The following is a 22514-nucleotide window of genomic DNA, read 5'->3' as shown; positions in this document are numbered from 1 at the left end:
TCAGCGAAAAACTGGCTGCCCACGGCCTGGATGAGCGAATGGTCTGCTGGGTCAAGCACTGGCTGATGGACGGTCCCAGAGAGTGGTGGTCAATGGAGCTAAATCCAGCTGGCGGCCGGTCACAAGTGGTGTTCCTCAGGGCTCGGGGTTGGGACCATTTCTGTTCAACATCTTTACTGATGATCTCGATAAGGACATAGAGTGTATCATCAGTAAGTTTGCAGATGACACCAAGTTAAGCAGGAGTGTCGATCTGCATGAGGATAGGGAGGCTCTACAGAGAGACTTGGATAGGTTGGATCGGTGGCCAATGTTAACGGGATGAGTTTCAACAAGGCCAAATGCCAGGTCCTGCACTTGGGCCACAACAACCCCCTGCATGGCTACAGGCTTGGGGAGGTGTGGCTGGAGCTGTCTGGAAGAAAACAATCTGGGGGTTCTAATTGACAAGCAGCTGAACATGAGCCGGCAGTGTGCCCAGGTGGCCAAGAAAGCCAATGGCATCCTGGCTTGTATTAGAAATAGTGTGACCAGCAGAAGTAGGGAGGTGATAGTCCCCCTGTGCTCTGCACTGGTGAGGCCACACCTGGAGTGTTGTGTCCAGTTTTGGGCACCTCAATACAAGAGGGATCTCGAGGTGCTGGAGCGAGTGCAGAGGAGGGCAACGAAGCTGGGGAAGGGCCTGGAGAATAAATCCTGTGAGGAGCGATTGAAGGAGCTGGGACTGTTGAGTTTGAGGAAGAGAAGGCTGAGGGGAGACCTCATCACTCTCTACAACTACCTGAAAGGACATTGTAGAGAGGTTGGTGCTGGTCTCTTCTTACAGTGACAGAACAAGAGGGAATGGCTTTAAACTGCAACAGGGGAGGTTCAGACTGGACATTAGGAAAAGAAGTTTCCCAGAAAGAGTGGTCAGACAGCGGAATAGGTTGCCCAGGGAGGGGGTGGAGTGACCATCCCTGGATGTGTTTAAGGGTCATTTAGATGAGATGTTGGGGGATATGGTGTAGAGGAGAACTTTGTAGAGTAGGGCTGAGGGTTGGACTCGATGATCCAAAGGCTCTTTTCCAACCTGAATGATTCTGTGATTCTGTGACATGGGGTTGGGTGGTGGTAGGCCTGGGTTACATGGGCTTGGGTGGTGTGGGGCCAGGTATGGAGCTGGGTGGTGTTGGGCAGTGGTAGCCCTGGATTACATGGGTTTGGGTGGCTGTGGGACCAGGTGTGGTTCTGGGTGGTGGGCCTGGCTGATGTGGGGTTGGGTGGTGTGGGACCAGCAGTGGCGTTGGGTGGTTGGTGATCCTGGGTGTTGTGGGGTTAGGTGGCTATGGGACCATGTACGGCGTTAGGCGGTGTTGGGCCTGGGTGATGTGGGATTGGGTTGGGTGGTGTGGGGCTGCTGTGGGCCTGTACTTGCCTGGGCTTAGGCTGCGGTGCCATCATCCCTGGTCTCACACAGGGTTGGCATCAGCCCCAACTCCATCCCTTCATGCTCCTCTGTATTTACTAGAGCTGAGAAATGCTGTTCCTACAGGGCTCAACATCAGCCACTGCTTCCAGGAGCCTCCCCTGTCCCTGGGATATGGTTGAGGAGATGGAGGGCTCTGGCTCACCCTGATCTGGGTAATCTTTTAGGATCTCTCTCTGGATGCTCCTTTGCATCCCCTCTGCAATGTGGGGCAGGGTGCCGGGGAGCCCATCACGCCGCTATTGCCATCAGCATGGGCTTAACCATGTTGATTTGGGACACAGAAACAGTGTCCCACCATGTGCCAAGAAACAGTGTTTGTGGGTGACTTAATGTTGGGTGGAGAGCATGGGGGAATTTATGGCAGCTCTCATGCTGAGAGCTGCCTGGCATCGGGCAGAAACCACTTCAAAATTACACCAGGTTAGCTCTGCTCCAGGGAGGTGCTATCTCCAACCACTGTCACAGGGCTCTGAGCTGGCTTCAAGGTTTAAAGTGCTTTTCCAGAGGAACAAGCTCAATTTTTTAATACTTGGAAGAAATTGCCGGTTGGAGGGTGGATGCATGCAAGGCTGATGCCTTTTCACTTCCTTACAGCAAACCTTCATCTATCTAGGAATAGTACCTTGTAGGGGCTGCATGAAATCATACAGATAATATGTTAAACTTATTTTTTCTTATACCGCAGCAATATATTATGGTTTGTTCAAACTCTGGGACTAGAGACAAGTCCAACAGCAGTAAAGCATTAGGGTTTAAGAAAGAGAAATGGAGGAATTAATCCTCTGTTTCTAAATGTTTGAAACATAAATGAGCTAATGCATTTAAAATGGTTTCCATTATTTAGGAAGGCTTGTTCATCCAAGTTTTCTACAACCGCACTAATTTGGGGGGGAGCTTCCTACAATTCTCAGGCACGAAGATGTCTAGGTAAGCGTTGCAATGATGCACTGTATAAAATCCTTAGAGAGAGGAAAAGAACAGATTCAGCAAGCATCACTGCATGCTCTTTCCTCAAGAAATGTATGTCAGGCAGAGCATCTCCTGCTTCATTCACATTTTATTTACTGTTTTCAAATACATATTAGTAACAGTTCACAAAAGAGTTACAGGCAGAGAAATGCAACCAGATTTTTAAACGTGATAGCCCTACAGGCTTTCTATGAAAGTGGTAAGAAATAAAACCCATCTTTTGACACTTTCCAAATAGTATTAATTCAAAAGCAGGGCTTTTAGTGAATTAGGGACCAAATTCTGATCAATGGGAAAATCCTACTGTTAGGAATAGGAGCAAGAAATTAAGAGGGAGAGGAATGACAAGAGGAAGAGAACAGGAATTACTCCATACAGCCCCCTCCTGTAGCTCCTTTTTTTCTGAATTTATAGGGAAACCATCCCTTGTGTTATTCCCAAGTGAATCTAAGAGCATGATCTGCATATTTATGCTCGATCCAGCCCTTCTTGCACACAGTATTTGCATGACTGCCTGTACTAATTCACATACAAGACTTGTACTGTGAGGGCCACATACTAGCACTGCTTGTACCCTGCATGTTTGTGTCCATCAGTGTGTGGATATGGGAGTCATTACATCAAGGCAGTTACATATTTCAAAATATATTGAAATTCTGAGCAGTGACACCAAATACAAAGGGATGGGATGAAAATGAAACTCACCAAAGGAGTCTTCTTCATAACTTCTCCATTTATCTGTGAAGTATCAGAAGATCCTAGATTTATTTTCCAAAGTCTACGGCTGAAGGCAGGATTTATCACTCCAATCAACCTTATGTATGGACCCCACCAGCCTTTCCTAGACTGGGAATAAATCTAATTGATTGCAGGTATTTACTGCCACTGAACTCGAGCAGCAATTTATACTCAGCAACCCAGTTAAAATATGGTAACTACAGCAGTGCATATGTTTGGTGATTTAAAGCACATGCAAATTGAAGCAAAGCTGTCTGCTCCTGACAAGTTACTAGCATAACTCTTGGCATGACCAATATTTAGGTTGCATAATAGGAGATTAAAACTGGAAAGGACCAGTGAGTCATTCTAATCACAGCCTCCTTCTGTAGAAAAATCTGTCTCCATTGTCACCTTGCTGTTTTTTTTTTCCCAAACACATAAAGATTCTTTATTCTCTCCCTTCTAAGCCCTGGGTTTCTTGTTAACGTGAATTCTTTCAGGTCTAACTTTGTACATCTATTTCTTTTATTTCCCTTCCATTGCCTGCAGCAACAAACGTTCCTCCCACCAACTCCTACTGACCCTTAACAGCTGCATGAACCAAAGATGAGTTCATATTTATGTATGGTTTCAGTCCCTTCATTATAACTGGACATTGTTAGATATTTAAGAACTATCAAGCCTAAAAACACACAGAGAAATCCATGAGTGATTCTTTCTGGATTCCACTAAGATACTTCATAATTTTTTGTCATATAAAAAAATCCCACTGTGCTATGCACATGCCCATATCTGAAAATGCCATTAGACTGCAGCTAATAACTTATCATCTGCCCTAACTCTGGTATTTTTCTGCTCTAACACTATTGATTGCTCTATTCAGTGGCTCTCTCAGCATGTAGTCCTTTTAAAAAAAAGTGAAGGGCTTAGCCTCGTTTTGTACAAGAAGGTGTTGAGGGAGACAGCCATATGGCAGTATCAGAACAGGAGTTACGCACCTAGATGTGGAAGAGAGCACTCTTCAGACTTTACGGGAAAAAACCTCACTAGATCCTTTCCTTGTTTTCAGGCCCTTACAGGAAAAAAATTAGTTTGTTCTGAGAGTATTACACTCAACAGTGAAATAATTTTTAGATGTTACTGCTAATAAATGCCAAGTGCTTTGCATGACTAGCAATGGGGTTGCACTGTACTTAATATGGCTCTGTGCATGTTCAATTTTCTTTAATTCAGGAAAACTCTTTGAGAAGAAGAACCATTAGTGCTGTTGACTGGTAAACAGAAGCAAGTTACACCTCTAGGGCTCAGAAAAAGCAGGTAAACAAAAGCCAGCTATCTACATAAAAAGGGAACAAATGTTTTGGAGGGAGAACATTCCTGTAAACAGTCATTATAATGTAACTCACAGACTGCAAAATTAAGGAGCAGCTATAAATTTAGCTTAGTGTGTACTTTGAAATAGCAACGGCCTTTGTATAACATATGTTTGACTGCAATCGCAAGTGATTCACTTATTGCTTATTTCACATACTCGATTAGCATGCCAAACGACTGTGGCATTATAAATAGTATCTCATGCTTAAAGATGTTTATTCTGCTTAGTAATTTAGAGGTATCTGAAATTTTCCTATTCCTCCCAAAGCCTGTCTTCACCCATATCTTTATACTTGTTGGAAAGTTTGCATCTTTCTGCATATAGAAGAGAGATATTTTGCATCTCTCTGCATATTAATAAATGACATTTTTGGCCAGCCATACCTTTGCCTGATTTAGTTACATGAGCACAGGTAAATGTGTATTCAAGTCATCCGTCTTTTGCATAATAGAATGATGGGTTAAAGCACTCCAGAAGACCTGAGTTCACTTCCCTCCTCGGTCTGTGGGGATTGAAATCCATATTTCCATGTCAGCAGAATTACCCCAGTTACTGTCTAGGCCAGGTTGGGGCACTCTTCGTTTCTCATTTATACTTTTAAAAACCTGTATAACTGCTTTTAGTGTGGGTGCTGCTCCTGTGTGAAGAAAAGGGGACGAGTAAATGTTCTAGATTAAGCCATGCATAGTGCTTTTACAGACTCCTCTTACTTGCCTTTCACCAGAAAATGCAGTAATGATTCAACTTTCCCAGGGAATATTTTTATTTTGCTGAAACAAAATGGAGCAGTACTGATCCAGAGCTCTAAAGGGTGTAGATCAGACTTCTTCCCACCTTCCAAATGAAATTTAAGCCCACTGCTCTTATCTCTGGAAAAAGTCAAGCTGACAGGAAACAAATTACTGCAGATAAGTATCATTTTAGTCCTGATATACAAGAACTCCCATTACAGATAATTTAGAAATCTACTCTCGAGGGTGTGAGTTAAAAAGAAATACTGTCAACAGTCCCCAAAAGCTCTGTTACCATAAATTCAGCAAAGGCATAGATTTGATGAAAGAGGGTTCTTGTATGGTATTTTACAGATTATAGTCATATTACATGCATAGATCATCACTGTGAATGTCCAACTGACTGGCAAACTCACGTCAGAAATAAGATTCACACAAGAGCTGTTTTGCTTTGTCAGTGGCATGCAGCAACCCCTGAAACAGATCACTCCCACTTTGTAATTTGGGACAGGAATGAGGGAATAAAAAAAAAAAAAAAAAAAGAGTTCTTCCTGATGCAACTAAAACTAGAAGAATATGGTGACTCAAGCTGGAATTTGGCCACAAAACCCTGTTTACAATCCTCAAAATTCACGGAACTTGCCAGGTTTAATGGTTCTGAGGGCTTCAAGCCCAGTCAGCGCTTCCTAACAACATGGTCCCACGTAAATCGTGCTGGTTTAGCACCAAGTCAGACAGGGGCAGTGGTTTATAACAGGCTGCGAATAGCTGCAGAATGTGCGTTTTGCTGTCAGCATGCTGGTTTGTGTGGTTCATGCAGTTACAGCTTGGGACAGTAGAAATACATTTATCTCACAGTTTTTTACAACAGTAACAAAATGCTTCTTTATGCTTGTTCACAGGTCAGCTTAATGCAAGGACAGACGAGTTACTTTGGGAAACAAGAACATGAGCAATACTGAGCTTTGCAGCCCTGTGCTAAGAACTTTTGGAAGCACTAAAATTCTAAATGAAAAACTTGGTTATTGCATTTTCCTTTTTATCTCATTAGAGATAACGGGAAATGTGCCAGAGGGTCTCTCATGTACACGTAACTATCTGGTTAGGGAAAGACAGCTAAAATACTCTTAAACACAATTAGCTGAGAATGAACCACCTTGAATGTGGCACAAACAATGTTTAGAGCCAACACACAGCTAGTGGATTATGATCTTCATGGCAGCACAGACTGGGTGTGTAGGAAAGCTTGACCATTGTCATCACCTCTGGTTTCCCACTGCCTCACCTCTGACAATCTGACGCTGAAGCCAAGCAAGTGGGTGAAATGCTAACTTAGTGACCTGATCATTTCACAATGATATAAAAATGGCTCATTCTACCGGGGTAGGAAAAGTGAGCCTCTGTTTTTGTAATGAAAAATACTAGGTGTAACCTGATGGGAATGTTGTCTTTTCATATGGAATCTATCCTACCCAGAGAGCATCCCATGCACTCCAGGCACTGTTGAAGGGAGATGTGCCCAAAAGGCGGCCGTGTCCAGGTGGAAGAGGCTCAAACATTTAGAATTTATTCGGGGGCCTCTGCCCCCAAATCTGTCTCCACCTCAGAAAGTTTCAGCAGCATCCTCCAGACAAATATAACATTGTAAGAGAAAGAAAAGGAGTTGTCTTGGATGCCTTTGGAATGTAAAAGTAAAGGTTTAAGAGCATTCAGAGCAAAGTTCCCCTACCAGCCACTGTCTTCTCAGTTTGCAGGAACACCATTATCTCTGCTATGGCTTCCTCAGTCGTTCCCTGTGCCAGTCACATCGTTCAAACACGGCTTCCGTGAAAGCAGAACGGAGCAGGGGCTTCCCCACGGGGTTAAACAAACCCAAGCCAGGCTCAGTTGATGACAGAAATCCTTTGCTGAACCCAAAGAAACAGGAATCCCTTACTCATTTGCCGTTTGCACCACCCTTTACAGCTGTAGTGAGTGCGTGCACGTGGGGAGGCTGATTCTCTGCGGATCCAACCAAGCTGCTTGGATGCTCTGCACAGGTGATATGGCAAGACATGGAAAATGTGCCCCCGGGGCTGTCTGCTGCACTGCAGCTCCGTGGCATCTTTCACCGCATCCGTTCTCCAGATACCTTCCAAACCTTGATTACTGAACCCTCACATTCCCTTGCAATATAGGTTAAGGATCACTCCGATTTTCCAACTGGAAAATGTAGGAAGGACAGAAGTTAAGTGATTTTCTCCACAATTGTACAGCAGGTCAGAGGTGGAGGCAGAGACAGAACCAGTCCTTAATTCAGGTGCTAGACAATATTCCTTCCATCTAGAATATGGACATATTCTGAAAGGTCGTATTGGTAAATACATTAAAGGAAAATCATCTCCCTGTTAGTGACTCTTAATCCAGATAAGCATGATTCTGAATTAGGCTGTAAGTGTGTTTTAAAGGGAAACACTTAACCTGTGTTATCTCCATGCTGGCACCATAATAAACAGCTATTCCTACTTGTATCGAATTAGGCGAATAATCTTATTATTCATGAAATCTGAAGTATGTGGGTGCGAAGAATCTATGCAGAAACCATCGCTCATGGCTATTTTTAGCACTTCTTCCACAAACACCTGGAAACTATTGATTTGCTTATTATCTGGCACCACCCAGAGTCTCTTTAAGTTCTGCCTGGTGTACTCTTCTTCAGGAAGGCCTTCCACACTTGCAACCCAATCTAAGGTCAAATGGTTGGGGTCCTGCAGGTAGCTGGATATGGAAGAGAGGTTTCCGTTGAAGCAATAGTAAAGTTTGGAACCGAGAAGCTTCAAAAACAGACATGATGTGGAGAAGATATGAGCACTGAACACTTCCATGTTGGAGGAAGACAGGCTGTAGATCTGGGGTGCTTCTCTGACAGTGAAGTGAACAGTCTGGGTCTTCTGATCGAGGGTGATGTTGAGCATGGCATTCTTCTCTGCTTTAGAAAGCTCCACCTCCTTCTCCTGCAAGGCCTCAATCAGGGGCTGAATTTGATAAAAATCTACCTCCCGTCGAAGTAAGCCCATTTCCTGAAAGTCTTCAGGGAGGTCCAAGTGAGAAGTTCGTAAGAAGTTCAGGATATAGCGGAAGATTTTGCCATCTCTGTCAATAAAGCAGTTGCCTTGGCTGTCCTTCTTGGTTGGGATCTTCCCACTAAACATGGCCCCCAGCATGGAGTCTGGAAAGCTGGTCAGGGTGGACAGAGAGGTGGTATAGAGTTTACCTCCAACATTGAGCGTGATTGGTTCTGACATGACGGAAAAGTCACGGTGCTGGGACTAATTCTAAAAAAAAAATAAAAAAAAATAATCCAACACCACACATTTAGTTGCATTTACCTTTTTGAAAGGTTAAACTACAGAGATAGAGTCCTAAATATATAAGGGTAACTACATGGCATGAATTCATCATAGAAGGTAGAAGTGAGGAATTGGTTTTGGAGGTTGTATCTTGAGAACGAGCGTAAGGATGTTTTTTCTCCCAACAGACTTGAACAGAACTTTGCTTAGTTCAGTCTAGTGCCAGAAATCGAGTCTTCCAAAACTTTACAATCATGCTAAAAGTGAAATCTCTCCCATGGATGCCTACAGCGGAACAACTGCTGACTTCAAAGCGAGAGTTGTGTTTTGTGCTCACCCGATTCCATCTCCCTCACAAACACAGAATTTAGAGGGGAAAAAAAGGACAGCACAAGAACTGGACACATCCCAACACCTTCTACGGCATCTGAAGATATAATTAAAGCAGCAAAGCTGTTGCAGCAGAATCCCCTGACACACATGTGAGTGCAGTCAGCCTAGCAGGGAGCCAGCGAGCTGTGCTGCCGTAAGCACGTGACAGTCTGCAGTTCCATTCAGTAAAAAAAACCAGCAGGCTTTCTCCTTCCAACGTGCTTTACCTTAGAAAACATTTCCTAATTAATTGGGGCCATATCCCAGTTGACGTAGTTTCCATGCAGCTCCTCTGCAATCAGCTGAGACGGACAGGGGATGTGATTTTACGGCGCAGTTAAGCGTCACTGCTTCTGGAAGGGACATACCTCCCTCCACCATACCTTCCTCCTCCCTTATGCCAGCTCTGGCACTCATCTGACCCTGTAGTGAACCACTTTAGGGAGAAAAAGAATAATTTTCTATTCAGGATATGTTTCTGTTACATCTTGGAACCAGAGGAATGCCAGGACTGGTGGCAGGGAAGAGGAAGGAGCTACGTAGCAGATCAGCTCAGCTGCCTTGAAAAGGTGGGTCCTCATTCCTGCCAGCTGAGGACCTGCAAATCTGTTTTTCCTTGTGTGCTGAATCCGAATCAATCAACAGTTCATTCCCAGTTTTATTGTTGACTTAATCAGCAGGAAAGCCATCAGTGTTTGCTTACAGAGGTAGGAAGTAACTCTTGCTGTAGTAACTACAGTCGTTCAACAGAAAGCCACCAAACAGCTCCCCTGAAATTAAACTTAAGTGCAGGCACTTTCCTAACTAGTCATGGAATAATCATAGACACTATGACACTGTTATCAGCTCTGGAGTCACAGCAAAATACAGATAGGAAGATGTCATCTTGTGCCAAAATATCAATTCTTTTATGGCTGCTGAAACCCAAATGATAGTGTTAATGGCACCCTAAAACAAATACGCCTCTAGATAGCAAGCACATTTTGCTATGAAAAACTTGCCTAACCTAGGGCAGCTAATGAACAGGTCAAAGGAGAATCTGTATTTCACTTCTAGTTTAAGACTAACATTCCACTCTGTTCTTTAGCCCGTTTTAGCCCTTAGCACACACTCTATATCTCACGGCACAGTAATTAACTGAAAGAAGCAGATCTCTAAATCTGAGTGCTTTGCCCGTGTATCCCTTGTCCCATGTATCCACCCAGACTAGCAAATAAAGATGCACGCATAGACCAACACAACACCCCATCTATGCCCATGACCAAACACCATCTTTGTGACTAACCTCAGCCAAATACACCCTAGAAAAAACTATTTGTTCCAGTGCTAAACTCCCCTTAGCACGGTGGCCTCGGTGTACTTCCCACTCTGGAAGACTTCTACCCAATTTAGAGTCAAGAGCTGTTTAAAACCGATCATCTAGAGGCTTCAACTAGTCTAATCCTGTGGTATGAGTGGCTGCCATGTATTTTGTCCCATAAGGGCTTCCAGTATGTCTGTAAAAGCATTGCTACAAGCACAGTCTTACATTCACAAAAACAGCCTAAAATGGATTTTATTTTTTTTCAGGTTTCATCAAACAGAAGCGTTCCCTACATCTCCCTGCAAATACCACAGCCTGTACAAGCAGGACTGACAGTGACCCCAAAGGCCATGTTTGTTGCTTCCCATCTCTGCTACCCCTCAGGCTGCTTTAGACTAAACAACCCAAATTTTTCTGCTCTTTCTTCATAGGTCATGTTTTCAGATTTTTGAGCCCAAGCCTGCCCTTATCTACATCACAGCAGTAGTTTTCTCATGCTCTCTGCCAGCCTTTGCCAGCTGCAGAGGGAGATGTTTCCCTCACTGTGTACGTGACAGGCTTCACTTGGCAGAGCCCCTTGTCAAGAGTCATGACCTAAAGACCAGATGGTCCAAAGATAACAGATTTTTATTTCAAACTCAACATTCACCCTAGGTTTATTCTGATCCAAAGACTCACTGGCTATATAAGTTGAATGAGAGGCAAATGTTTCAGTCCAATCTGAACAGATAATGTTAAAACATCATAGAACCATGGGATGGTTTGGGTTGGAAGGGGCCTTAAAGCTCATCCAGTTCCAACCCCCCTGCCATGGGCAGCGACACCTTCCACTAGCCCAGGTTGCCCAAAGCCCCGTCCAACCTGGCCTTGAACCCTTCCAGGGAGGGGGCAGCCACAGCTTCTCTGGGCAACCTGTGCCAGGGCCTCACCACCCTCACAGGGAAGAATTTCTTCCTTAGATCTAACCTAAATCTCCTCTCTTTCAGTTTAAAACTGTTCCCCCTCATCCTATCCCTACCCCCCTGATCAAGAGTCCCTCCCCCCTTCCTGTAGCCCCTTTCAGTCCTGGGAGGCCGCTCTAAGGTCTCCCCGGAGCCTTCTCTTCTCCAGCTGAACCCCCCCAACTCTCTCAGCCTGTCCTCACAGGGGGGTGCTCCAGCCCCCCGAGCATCTTCGTGGCCTCCTCTGGCCTCGCTCGAGCAGGTCCGTGTCCTTCTGATGTTGGTGCCCCCAGAGCTGGACCCAGCACTGCAGGGGGGTCTCACCAGAGCAGAGTAGAGGGGGAGAATCTTGTAATTGGTGTCTTTATCAGCAGTCCCAAAAGGGAGGCTGCCAACAAAATATGGCAGTAACATGAGCTCTTTGAAGCTGAAGACCACATCTATGCTGCCAGTAACAGCATCAGAAATTTGACCCAGCTTTAGCTCTGGCATTGGAAGCGTTGTGGGTGTAGCAGCACAGAGCTCAGCAGACACAGTGTTACCCCTCGCCACGTGGGCTCTGCTCCTCTCCCACCTCTGGATGCTGCTCAGACATGTGCCCTGACCAGCCTGTTCTGCTTATGGCTATTTTGCAGTCTACAGACGCACACAAGCTGGATTGCAGTCTCCCAGGACACAAGCTTGCTTTTATTTTGGACCTCCCCACTGCCCCTGCACTGGATTAAATTTCTAACATTTAATGATGCAAACATCTGGTCCATGGATAAGGCTGCAGGATAACTAGTCCACAGCTGTCATTCATAAAATGGAATCAACATATGACAAGTTAATCATCTGCTTCTGCCTAATTCATCCCATTACTTGCAGGTTTATATCTTCCTAGTGTGAAGATGAATCTGATAGTCTGGCAACCTCGGAAGACCCAAAAGCGCAGCACAAGTGAGCACGCATATGTCTACTGGATTCACCATCAACCTGGACTTAATGCATTGACTAACCAATGTACTTGACAGTAGCTGGGAAAAGAAAGTCAGTCTTTGCTGCTTTTTTCTTATAAACTTGTTAATGAAAAAAGGTTTTCATAAACTCGTAAAAATTTAAATTAAATGGGTTGTCAGTTTTCTCTCTGCTCACTCAGCCAGCATTTGCAGTCCTGACCCCAGTTTATCAGGCCTGGGTACTTTGCTGATGCAATATAAAGGTTCTCCAGGAATGCACCATGAAAATCACTTCTGCTTGGTGACATTTCTGCAAAGAGGAGGTACCAAGAGATCTTGGACATGTGTGGCTATAACCTGCAGTCACCAAGGACAAGTATGAATTGGGTCACAGTTCTTGGAAGCAGATAATTACAGTAAAGCCTTTCGTGTAGCTGCCTTCCCAAGTAGCACTTAAAATTAATCCAAATCAGATCAGCTAGAGATCTAGTGTGAGAGTTGAAGATGTGAACTTGGCCAAAGAGCACAGGATTTATTTTGTGCTTTTAGAGTGACTTTTATTTAAATACCTCTTTCTTTTAAAAACAGATGTATTTAATATCATGGGGAAAAAAAATCTACAGTTAGATTTAAAGTCATAATCTTTTCCGATGATGTAAACTGAGAGAAACCAGCAGTGGTGAACTTTTTAGAAAAGTCAAACTCCTGAACAGAAGCTGCTGTCTGAGCATCTGAGCATTTCAACTGACCGGAGCTTGTAAATTTTAATTTGGGTTTTACTCACAGGAGCATCCTCAACAGATGCATAGAGAACATTGCTGTAAAAGACCTATCCCATTTAGTTCACCAAATAATTGGTTTGAACCTGGGAGAGTGATGGGGGTTGACACAGCAGTGAAATACCAAAAATCTACCTGTTTTCACTTATCAATGCTTTCACATATTTAGAACCATCAGCTCAGTTCCTTCATTATCACAACACTTCCTTTGTTTCATCATTTTGAATGTGGAACAGCTTTGGATAAGCTTATTTCCCCTCTTAAGGATTCATCACATTTAAGAGCGCTTTAATTAGCTAATAAATAAAATTCTGTATACGTAATTTAACTGAGTGCCTGTTTCACCCAACTTGGCAAAACCCACAAGTGTACAAGTAATCATCCAAAAAAATAAGCATCAGTCGCCATTTGCCAACATAAATAAATTGTAAAGAAATGGCACAAATATTACTATGTACTTAACCACTCTGGAAAATGGGTACAGCTGTAGTCTACCCCTTTTTAGCCAAAAAATGCAGTTTAATGGGAAGTCTAAAGATATATTTATATGATTTTCAGAGAGAAATGGATCTTTCCTTAAGACATATACCTACATATAAAGACAATTTTTAGCAGGATTTTTCTGGTTATTTATTCAGATAAAAAATGGTAAGTTAAATCATTCCAGTTAAAAATAATCTACCCTGAAAGAGCAAGTTTATAAAACACCAAAGAGATATGGTATGCCTGGTTCTGTTTAAGAGTCTCATTGAGGATCTGAAGAAAACTTACTGTGATAACAAACTAAAGCTAATACTAGTTTAGCTGAACCTATAAACACCAGCAGGGCAGAGAAAAGGTACTAAACAGATAAAAAAATAGAACAAGAAATTTTTATTTGGGAAAATGTGTAGCAATGCCTTGATTTCCCTGAGAGGTAAACCCTAACAGAAGTATTTCTTGGGAAAATATTGCTCAGGAGTAGCAGCAGTAATTGACTGCAAACACAGATTTCACTTTCCAAATGGCAGCAAAGGAAAATGAACCAATTCTTTGGGATTTCAGAGGCAACACCTAAGACGGGGTTAACAGGCTGATCCTAGTGTCCTTCAGAGGATCTCATTAATGAAATTAAACACAAAGCAGCAAAGTAAGAGCAATCTGTATTTTGGTAGGAGTGGGTCATGACGTATCACCTTAGGGTTTCCAAAGTCCATCCCACAGGCTGCTTATGGCCTCTGAAACCTTTATGTGTGGCATTAAAAGTTGTAGCATCCCCTGAAATAGCCGTTAATGGATGCTGTGACAGCAAGAGGGTCTTTTCCAGCCAGATGTAGTGATATGTGGCCATTTACACAGTCATTGCCCCTGGTTTTAATTTTATACATCAGGAATTTCACTGCTGGTTAATTTTATAGTGCAGCCTTCAATAGCTCACCCGTGAAACGTCCCTTCATGACCAAAATTTTGGAAACCTGTATTTAAGAGATGAAATACGTGCAGCTTTGTTAAGAAATAGTCAAGGAGTAACAATGAACTGCAAAATAGACACACAGCAAAAAAAACCCGGAGATTAATTATTTAGGCTGGGACAATGAAGGATGCCTAAGTGGCAATAAAATTAAAGCAAGCCAGGGACCATTTCTGCTAAGCATCAGGAATTACAACCAGACTAAAAACCTCTCTGGCTTTTTAGTATTGCCCAAGAGAGCTGGTGAAAGCCACATCAGCTGGATAAATGTTACGAGAGACAGATCAGGTAATGCATTATAGGAAGTAATTCTGCATTGGGAGGGGCAGGATTGATTTCAGCTAAAAAGGAGGTAGGAAAAAAGAAATATCTGGGCACCTGTATGGCAGCTGGAGACTTTAAATGTGGTTCGGTAGGATGTGGATGGTTGGTTGCAGGATGGGGCTCCCGTCTGCTTCATTAGAGTGCATTAATGGCAAACACAAAGGCAAAGATACTTCTTTCTCCGCAATGCTGGTTCTGCTTTGGGTTTGGCCCCAGATTCCCCACACTCGGCACATATTGCTTTGCTCCATCACGTCTTACTAAAACTCATGTTTCAGTTTGAGGTAAAAATGCCAGTTTCCACAAACACCTGAATCCTGAGGAAAAAAAAAAACCTCATGAAATTGTGAACTCCAGATCTAGGCACACGCAGCCCCACGGCACTTGCTGTGACTCTTACCTGCACACCAGTTTTATGTCTTGTCCCTTCTCAAGGGAACGATTTCACAGAGAAAATCGAGACCCTCAGCTAGGAGTTTGTGCCCCACTGTGTTATGGGGACTGCAGACGAGGCAGTTTGAAGTCTAGAAATCACCCCATGAAAGACAGGAGAAAAATAATAACAAAAGAACAACAAAGGGAGCACAGAAACAAAATAAATAGTGTTTAGCGGATTAAAAAAAAAAAAAGAGAGATAAAAACCTCAGCTGACCACTTAGCCAGGAGCAGCCAGCAGGCACCAAGTGAAAGCTGAGTTTAAGGAAGGATTTGGACAAAATTAGTCCCAAGGACAGATTCACTGTCCCTTCACGTACCCCTGATGCATGTTTATTTATCTCAGCTACAAAAGGTTAAACATTTACAATACGGTTTCTACACCCTATATGCTTATTTATAGTAATCTTAGAGATGAAAACTTATGTTTTCCTATCGCTGCAGGGTGGACCCAACTAATTTTGGACGCTTGGTTAATATCAGTCGCTCCAATATAGTGCAGCACTTAAAGGCTTAAAATCCAGTCAGTGAGGCAGAGCTTGGTGTGTCTGCCAGGGGCAATATATCCCGAAATGCAGTGCTGGAGGGGGGCCGGCAACTGCTTTTTGTTTTGGGACTACTGTGAGCCACTGGAAATTTCCAGCTGGTGTTTGGGGAAAGGCTGCTCACCCCCGAGGCTGGCACGGGGGACACGGGTGACGAGCTCCGGGAGGACGGGACTCAAATTCCCAGCAGGCGTGTGGCAGGAAACGATGGCTCACCCTTGCCTTCTCGCTGCAAGACAGGATTGGTATCGATCTGCCAGCAGCTGCCATGCCCGCCGATAGACACACTGACTATCCACCTTTGGAGAGCAGCTGCTTAGCCACCAGTGGGTTATATTTATTTATATTTAATTTTCTAGCCATGCTTCGTTAGACACAGAAAATGCTCCTCTGCCAACAAGATGCACAAACAACAGGAAAGCGTGAACGGGAGTTTCATAACGTCCCTGGTTTGTTGTGGGTGCGATGCTGTGTGTTCATCCCTTCCCAGACCTGCACCGTGATGCCTCTGAGCATCGCCTGGGCTGCCTGCTTAGGGATGCAGGTGAATGCTAAAGGCTGCGCGTCCGGCTCTCTGCAGATGCTGAATTTAAGCAAAAAAAAGAAGGGGTAGAGAGACAGGGGTAGGAAAATAGAGCTGGTGCCCAGTTAGTAAGAGGAAGGAGCGATATCAAACAAAGGTCAGGTTCCTCCTGAGAGAAGAGGAATGAAAGCAGTGGTGCACGGTGGGGAGGAGGAGAACAAAATGAAGGTTAACTGCGACTGAAGAACGGCAGAAGACAAGATGGAGGGGGAGAGGGAGTGCAGAGCCAGAGAAATGTGGCTGCAGTGAGGTTTGGAGAATCAAAGCCAAAGCGCTGCGGTGCTTGGCGCTCTCCTGGTGTGACCCCCGATACCCGTGGGCTCAGGGGCTGCTGTATGGGCAACGCAGACTGCAGGAGGGCACTGCCACCAGCCCGTTCAGAGTCTCATGGCAGCAGGAGCATCACTTTTCCTTCCAAGCAGCTGATGTAACCCTTTATACAGTCCATTATACCAATTTAATATCAGCCCCAGCAAAGGTTTTCCCTGATTTCTAATGTCCTGTCCAAGCACCCACACGAATATCCCTTGACACCCTTGGAGTATCTTCCAGATACTCTTTATTTCCTTCCTGGACCACTTCCTTCACACACGTGGTAGACCACCACCTGCGTACTGCTTGATGCACACACGGGCTGGTTCAGCAATCCGGCTTCCACCCCATCTCCCGCTGACACCATCGCTTCCAGGGCTCCCCTGCAATTAGAGGGCGGCTAATTGCCAGCACGGATGCAGCTGCACGCTAGCAAAAACCACTCGACAATAACCCTAACAAGGTAGGTGCCATCCAAGAATTCGACCCTCTGCAGGGTATGGCTCATGCCTGTCAGCCAGCCGGCCTCACCGCAGAGCCAGCCCTGAGCTTGGGCATACAGGGCTTGGATTTGCTAAACTGCTGAAAACCCTTTGATTTTGGAGATGTTTCATTGAAAGCTGGTGGGGGGGATTGCAAAGTTTGCAGAGTGGGGCTCAGCCCTACCCTGTTAAGGGGAACCATAGGTAAGGCTCCTCCCTACAAAGCCAGGCGTTCACACTATTAAATTAGCTTAAAACACTAAAAAAAAAAAGCCCCAAAGGCCCCCAAAGCAGTGGGTCACCCGTCCTTCCTCATCCTACAGCGTTTCTCCGCGGAGCAGCAGCGCGGCTCCCCAACCACCATTCCCCGCCCCCCCCCCCGTGCCTCAGTTTCCCCCCCTCGGGAGGGTTACGGTGGGGTGAGCCCGGCCCTTCCCCACCCCATCCCCGCCGCGGTACCCACCTGCGCCCCCTCCAGCCGCCGAGCCCCGTCGCTCACCGGGAGGCGGAGGCGGCGGCGGGAGGAGGAAGCGGGGGGCGCGGCACGGCTCGGCCCGGCCCGGCCGCGCTGGGATTTGTAGTTCATCGCCTCCCCCCGGCCCTGCCCCGGAGCTGCCCGCAGGACTGCGGATCGCAGCCGGCCACGCCGCAGCCTGACGGGCCCGGCCCCGGCCCCGGCGGGAGGTAACGCGGGAGAGGTGGGGAGGGAGGGAAGGGGGTGTCGGAGGGGGGCGGTCAGGGGGAGGGAGGGGTGCGGGGGGGTGGGGTGCTAGGGAAGGGGTGCAGGAGGAGTGCTCTGGGGTCGGGATGCAGGAGGGATGCTCGGGAAAGGGGATACAGGAGGATGCTCGGGAAAGGGGTGCAGGAGGGATGCTCGGGGGGAAGGGATGCAGAAGGGGTAGTCAGGGAAATGGGTGAGGAAGGGGTTTTCGGGGTGAGGGATGCAGGAGGGGTGCTCCGGGGGAAGGGGTGTGGGAGGGATGCTCGGAAAAGGGGTGCAGAAGGGATGCTCGGGGGGAAGGGATGCAGAAGGGGTAGTCAGAGAAAGGGGTGCGGAAGGGGTTCTTGGGGTGAGGGATGCAGGAGAGGTGCTCTGGGGGAAGGGATGCAGGAGGGATGCTCGGGAAAGGGGTGCAGGAGGGATGCTCGGGGGGAAGGGATGCAGAAGGGGTAGTCAGGGAAAGGGGTGAGGAAGGGGTTTTCGGGGTGAGGGATGCAGGAGGGGTGCTCCGGGGGAAGGGGTGTGGGAGGGATGCTCGGAAAAGGGGTGCAGAAGGGATGCTCGGGGGGAAGGGATGCAGAAGGGGTAGTCAGAGAAAGGGGTGCGGAAGGGGTTCTCAGGGCAAGAGATGCAGGAGAGGTGCTCCGGGGGTCGGGATACAGGAGGGATACTCGGGGGAAAGGGATGCAGAAGGGGTGGTCAGGGAAAGGGGTGCAGAAGGGGTTTTCAGGGTGAGGGATGCAGGAGGGGTGCTCCAGGGGAAGGGGTGTGGGAGGGATGCTTGGGGGAAGGAATGCAGAAGGGATAGTCAGGGAGAGAGGTGCAGAAGGGCATCTCGGGGTGAGGGATGCAGAAGGGGTGCTCCAGGGGAAGGGGTGCAGGGGGGGTGCTCAGGGTGAGGGATGTGGGGGGGATGCTCAGAGGGAAGGATGCAGGAGTGGTGCTCCAGGGTCGGGCTGCTTGCAGGGATGGATGCTCAGGGGCCGGGAGGCAGAAGGGAAGTCTCGGGGAAAGGGGTACAGGAGGGGTAGTCAGGGAGTGGGGTGCAGGAGGGGTGCTCCGGGGGGAGAGATGCAGGAGTGGTGCTCCAGAGTCGGGCTGCTCAGAAGGAGGTATGCTCGGGGGTCGGGAGGCAGCAGGGAAGTCTCAGGGAAAGGGGTGCAGGAGGGATGTTCAGGCATCAGGCTGCTCGGGCATTGGGATGCTGGAGGGATGCTTGGAGGAAGGGGTGCAGGATGGATGCTCAGAGGGAGGAATGCCTAGTGGCTGGGATGTAGGAGGGATGTTCAGGGGTCAGGATGCAGGAAGAACCTGGGAGTAAGGGATGCTTGGAGGCTGGGATGCAGTTGGGGTTCTCAGGAACTGCGCTGCTCAGAGGAAGGGCTCCTAAGGGGGTGCAGGAGGGATGCCTGGGAGGGCTACTCAGAGGGATACTCGGGGGTTGGGATGTAGAAGAGGGCTTGGAGGGAGGTGTGCAGGAGAGATGCATGGAGTAAGGGCTGCTCGGAGGGTCAGGATGGAGGAAGGATGATCGAGGGAGGGGCGCTTGGAGGGAGGGGTTCAGGAGAGAGGACCAGGATTCAAGATTCCCAGATTGATGCTCAGAAAGAGGGATGGTCTGTGGTCAGGATGCAGGAGGGAACCCTGGAGAACAGATGCTTGAGGGTTTGGGTGTTTAGAAGGTCAGGCTACACGGGGATGCTTAGGGGGAGAGATACAGGAGCAACATTGGCAAGTGGGTGTGTGTGCATTCCCCCGGTGCCTGCAGGGTTTTGCAAACCTGTTTACAAAGCAGCATCCTGTTATGGGAAACTGGCCAAGAGGGGTTCAGGTTTTCTTCAGGGAAGCTGACCTGGGGAGAGGCACCCAGAGATGATCCCATCTCATAGGGAGCCAAAAGACCCTAAGAGTGAGGGTCAATTTCAGAGCAGTCCAGATCCAAACGCCTTTCAGGTTAAATCTGCCTTAGCTTGGACTTTGCAGCTGTTACTGAAGGATAAAGGCAGGTGTTGGAGTATTTGCCACTTCTGTGAGGTTTTCAAAATGCTTTGGGAACTCAACTATACCCTGCTGTATCACGGGACTCACAGCAGAGAAATTTCAGCTGCATGCCCTACCTCAGGCTGAAAGGATGTAGCAAGGGGCTGAGCTTTCACCTGGGGAGGGGGTTTGAGATGCCTTGGACATCTTTGTGATGGAGTCCATCAAGTTGCAGGCTGGAGGGAAACTGAGGTCTCAGATGAGTGTCATAGCCCATTTTTCCTGAAGGCACCACCAAAAAATTGGAGATCTCTTCATCTCCAAGCAGTGAGGCAGTGTCTGATGAATCCCAGCCAGCGTCAGCAGCGTCAGCCCTTGGTCCGGTATGCCTTGGTGAACAGGACGTGGTTTTTCCTTGGACTATATCCAGGGGTTTAATTTTTATACGCAGACAAAAGCAGACAGAAATCTGAAGAAAGTAGAGTGATGTTAATGCTATAAATACCTTCAAGAAAACAACCAGCTTTCCGGTGTATTCACAGTCTCCAGGGATGATGATAGAAAGGACTTTGGTCTGAAGGTCAGCGCAGGATCTGGGCACTCCTCATCCAAAACCCTATGGAAGTAGGGTAGCACAGCCCTGGCTGAGAGCTCTGGCTAAGGAGGGGAGCAGAAGGCTTTTGGGGGAAGAAAAGGAAGATATGTTCATCTGGGGAATGTGAGGAGGAGTGGCTGTTCTGTGAAAAACTTACCTAGTGCGGGCAGGACAAAGCTTTTGGGTATCTGATGCCAAATATACTCAGAAAATTGAAAAGTAACCAGGATGGGTTATTTTTGCCTGTGGTTGGTGTTGGCCTTAGCCATAGATCCAGTGGTTTGTCACTGCTGGTCTAGTGGTTAGAGCAAGTCCTGCCTTATGTGCCTTTCTCTGCCGGTTTTCGAAGGAAACAGAAGAGAGGAATTTAATTCCTTATGCCTTGCTTTCTGCATCCATACCAGGATGGCTGATAATATGCTAGTGATGGTTTTGAGATGCTTTATCAGAAAAGGATACCAGTAGGTATTAGAGATGTGTGTATGTAGCTGTTTACTGGAGAGGAGGAACAGAGCTGGGAGGGGGAGTCTGGAGAAAGAGGATGAAATGTTAGGGCCTTGGGCTTTATTTGGTATTATTGTACTGATCGCTTTGACATCCAGCCAAAGCCTTTTTTTTTTTTTTGTTTTATTGGATGCCTGAGTGCCTAACAGCAAAAAACACAGAGCAAGAGAAGAGACTGGGGGATTTGTGTGCACCAAACCGATCAAGGAAGAAGCACTGGAGAAAAAAGAGAGCAGGGTAACTAAGATAGATGAGTTCAGGTAGGGCAGCCAGCCCAGAACTGTTATATGTGAATTAAAGCCATGGTAGGTCACTTGGAGATGGCTGATAGAATTGTGTGATGTGGTCAAATGTATTTTATAATGTTTTAGAGGAAAGAGGAACGATGGAATATGTGGTACTGCAGAAGAAAGGAAAAGGGTCCGCAGTGGTCTGTGGATCTAAACCATGAACAGATTTTAGTAAAGGTGTGGACTACTATATGGTAGATTTAAGCTGATTACAAATAGATGTCTTCTGGTTAGTTACTTTGTAGGGACCCCTCAGAAAAGTGTGTCGCCCCAGGAAGGAAACTCACTGTTCCCAAGGTAGAGCTCCTGATGTACAGCAAAGCCATGCAAGATGCCAACAGTCCAGCTGCATGACAGTGCTCAAATAAATCTTGACTCTCCAGAGAGGACAGAAAGCTGCCAAGCAGGGTGAAAGATCCTGCAGAGCCTGGGGACCACCTCCTGCTCCAAATCTGCTACTGCCTGTGGCTGAAGGGGAATCTCCATCGGTGCTGTACTAAAGGGCAGTTCTGATTCACTGCAGCAGCGGACAGGAAAGCACGAAGAGCCTTGCCAGCCAAAAGTAATTAGCTCTAGTGAGTAGGAGACACACAACACAAGTGCAATCTGTCACTGGAAAGCAGTTTGGGACAGGAAGCAAAGAATATGTGATCTCCTTGAAAAGAGAAGGTGAATTTGGAAAAGCAGATTATAATTACGTGAAAAAAAATTTGGCCAGGCTTCTGCGTTGGCAGTTTTTCCCTGTTATAACTGCAGATGGGTAGAGTCTCACTTCTGTTTCTAAAGGGACACTTAACTGGATTTTTCTGCAGTTATTATCTCTGAGTTTCTGCCCAGATCTCACAAAAATGGACTCGATCCTTTGCTCTGCCATGGCACTTCATTGGGTGCAACTCGGATAGCAGCTGAATCGAGCAAAGTAAGGTGGAATGTTGCCATTAATATATTTGCAGGTCGGGAGAGGTTTGGCTGCTGGATGTGCCACAAACTATTGCATTCCCTTGAGCAAACGGTTTGATCTGGATGTGCCTCAATATTTCATATTGCTACAACAGCATGAATGATAACTGCTGTGTTGCTTAACTGAGATATATATTCCCTTGGGTATATTCCTATAGATATAGTTTGTAGGCCAGTGGGCTCTATTTCAGTTGCAGCCTCCAGGCATTATTACGGTGCAAATAATATATAAGGGAGGCTGAGGCTTTAGAAAATAATGAGTAGCTGGATGTGAAATAATTAAGAAAGAAGAGAGAAGCTGCAATTGTGTCATTGGGAGGACTTGAGGTAGAAACTACAGCATTAAGTCGCTGTTGGGGCTTGATGTGTACACAGAAGATCACTGAATTGGAATCACATCACTTA

At 46.5% G+C, this 22514-nt stretch overlaps 2 protein-coding genes across 3 annotated transcripts in view; one reads left to right on the top strand and one right to left on the bottom strand.

Moving 5' to 3' along the window:
- Positions 1–2510: 2510 nt before the first annotated feature.
- Positions 2511–17612, bottom strand: KCTD21 (potassium channel tetramerization domain containing 21). Of its 2 annotated transcripts, none has more exons than XM_074860417.1 (3): positions 17523–17612; positions 14757–15019; positions 2511–8580 (listed from the first exon to the last, which is right to left on the bottom strand). In XM_074860417.1, exon 3 carries the CDS (start codon positions 8548–8550, stop codon positions 7768–7770), a length of 783 nt encoding a protein of 260 aa, XP_074716518.1. In that variant the 5' UTR covers positions 8551–8580; positions 14757–15019; positions 17523–17612; the 3' UTR covers positions 2511–7767. The 2 variants fall into 2 exon arrangements, with proteins under 2 accessions (XP_074716518.1, XP_074716519.1); XM_074860418.1 differs by lacking the exon at positions 17523–17612 and adding an exon at positions 15807–16072.
- USP35 (ubiquitin specific peptidase 35) overlaps positions 16946–22514 on the top strand; it is a 29355-nt gene continuing 23786 nt past the window's right edge. Inside the window, exon 1 of the mRNA XM_074860416.1 lies at positions 16946–17040. The gene's annotated coding sequence lies outside the window, so the exon portion shown is untranslated. The remainder of the gene's footprint in view (positions 17041–22514) is intronic.

Source organism: Strix uralensis, chromosome 2 (genome assembly GCF_047716275.1).
Source record: "Strix uralensis isolate ZFMK-TIS-50842 chromosome 2, bStrUra1, whole genome shotgun sequence".
Classification (NCBI taxonomy): Eukaryota; Metazoa; Chordata; class Aves; order Strigiformes; family Strigidae; genus Strix; species Strix uralensis.
The sequence above is the reverse complement of the archived record's forward strand: the minus strand, read 5'-3'. Positions and strand labels throughout refer to the sequence as shown.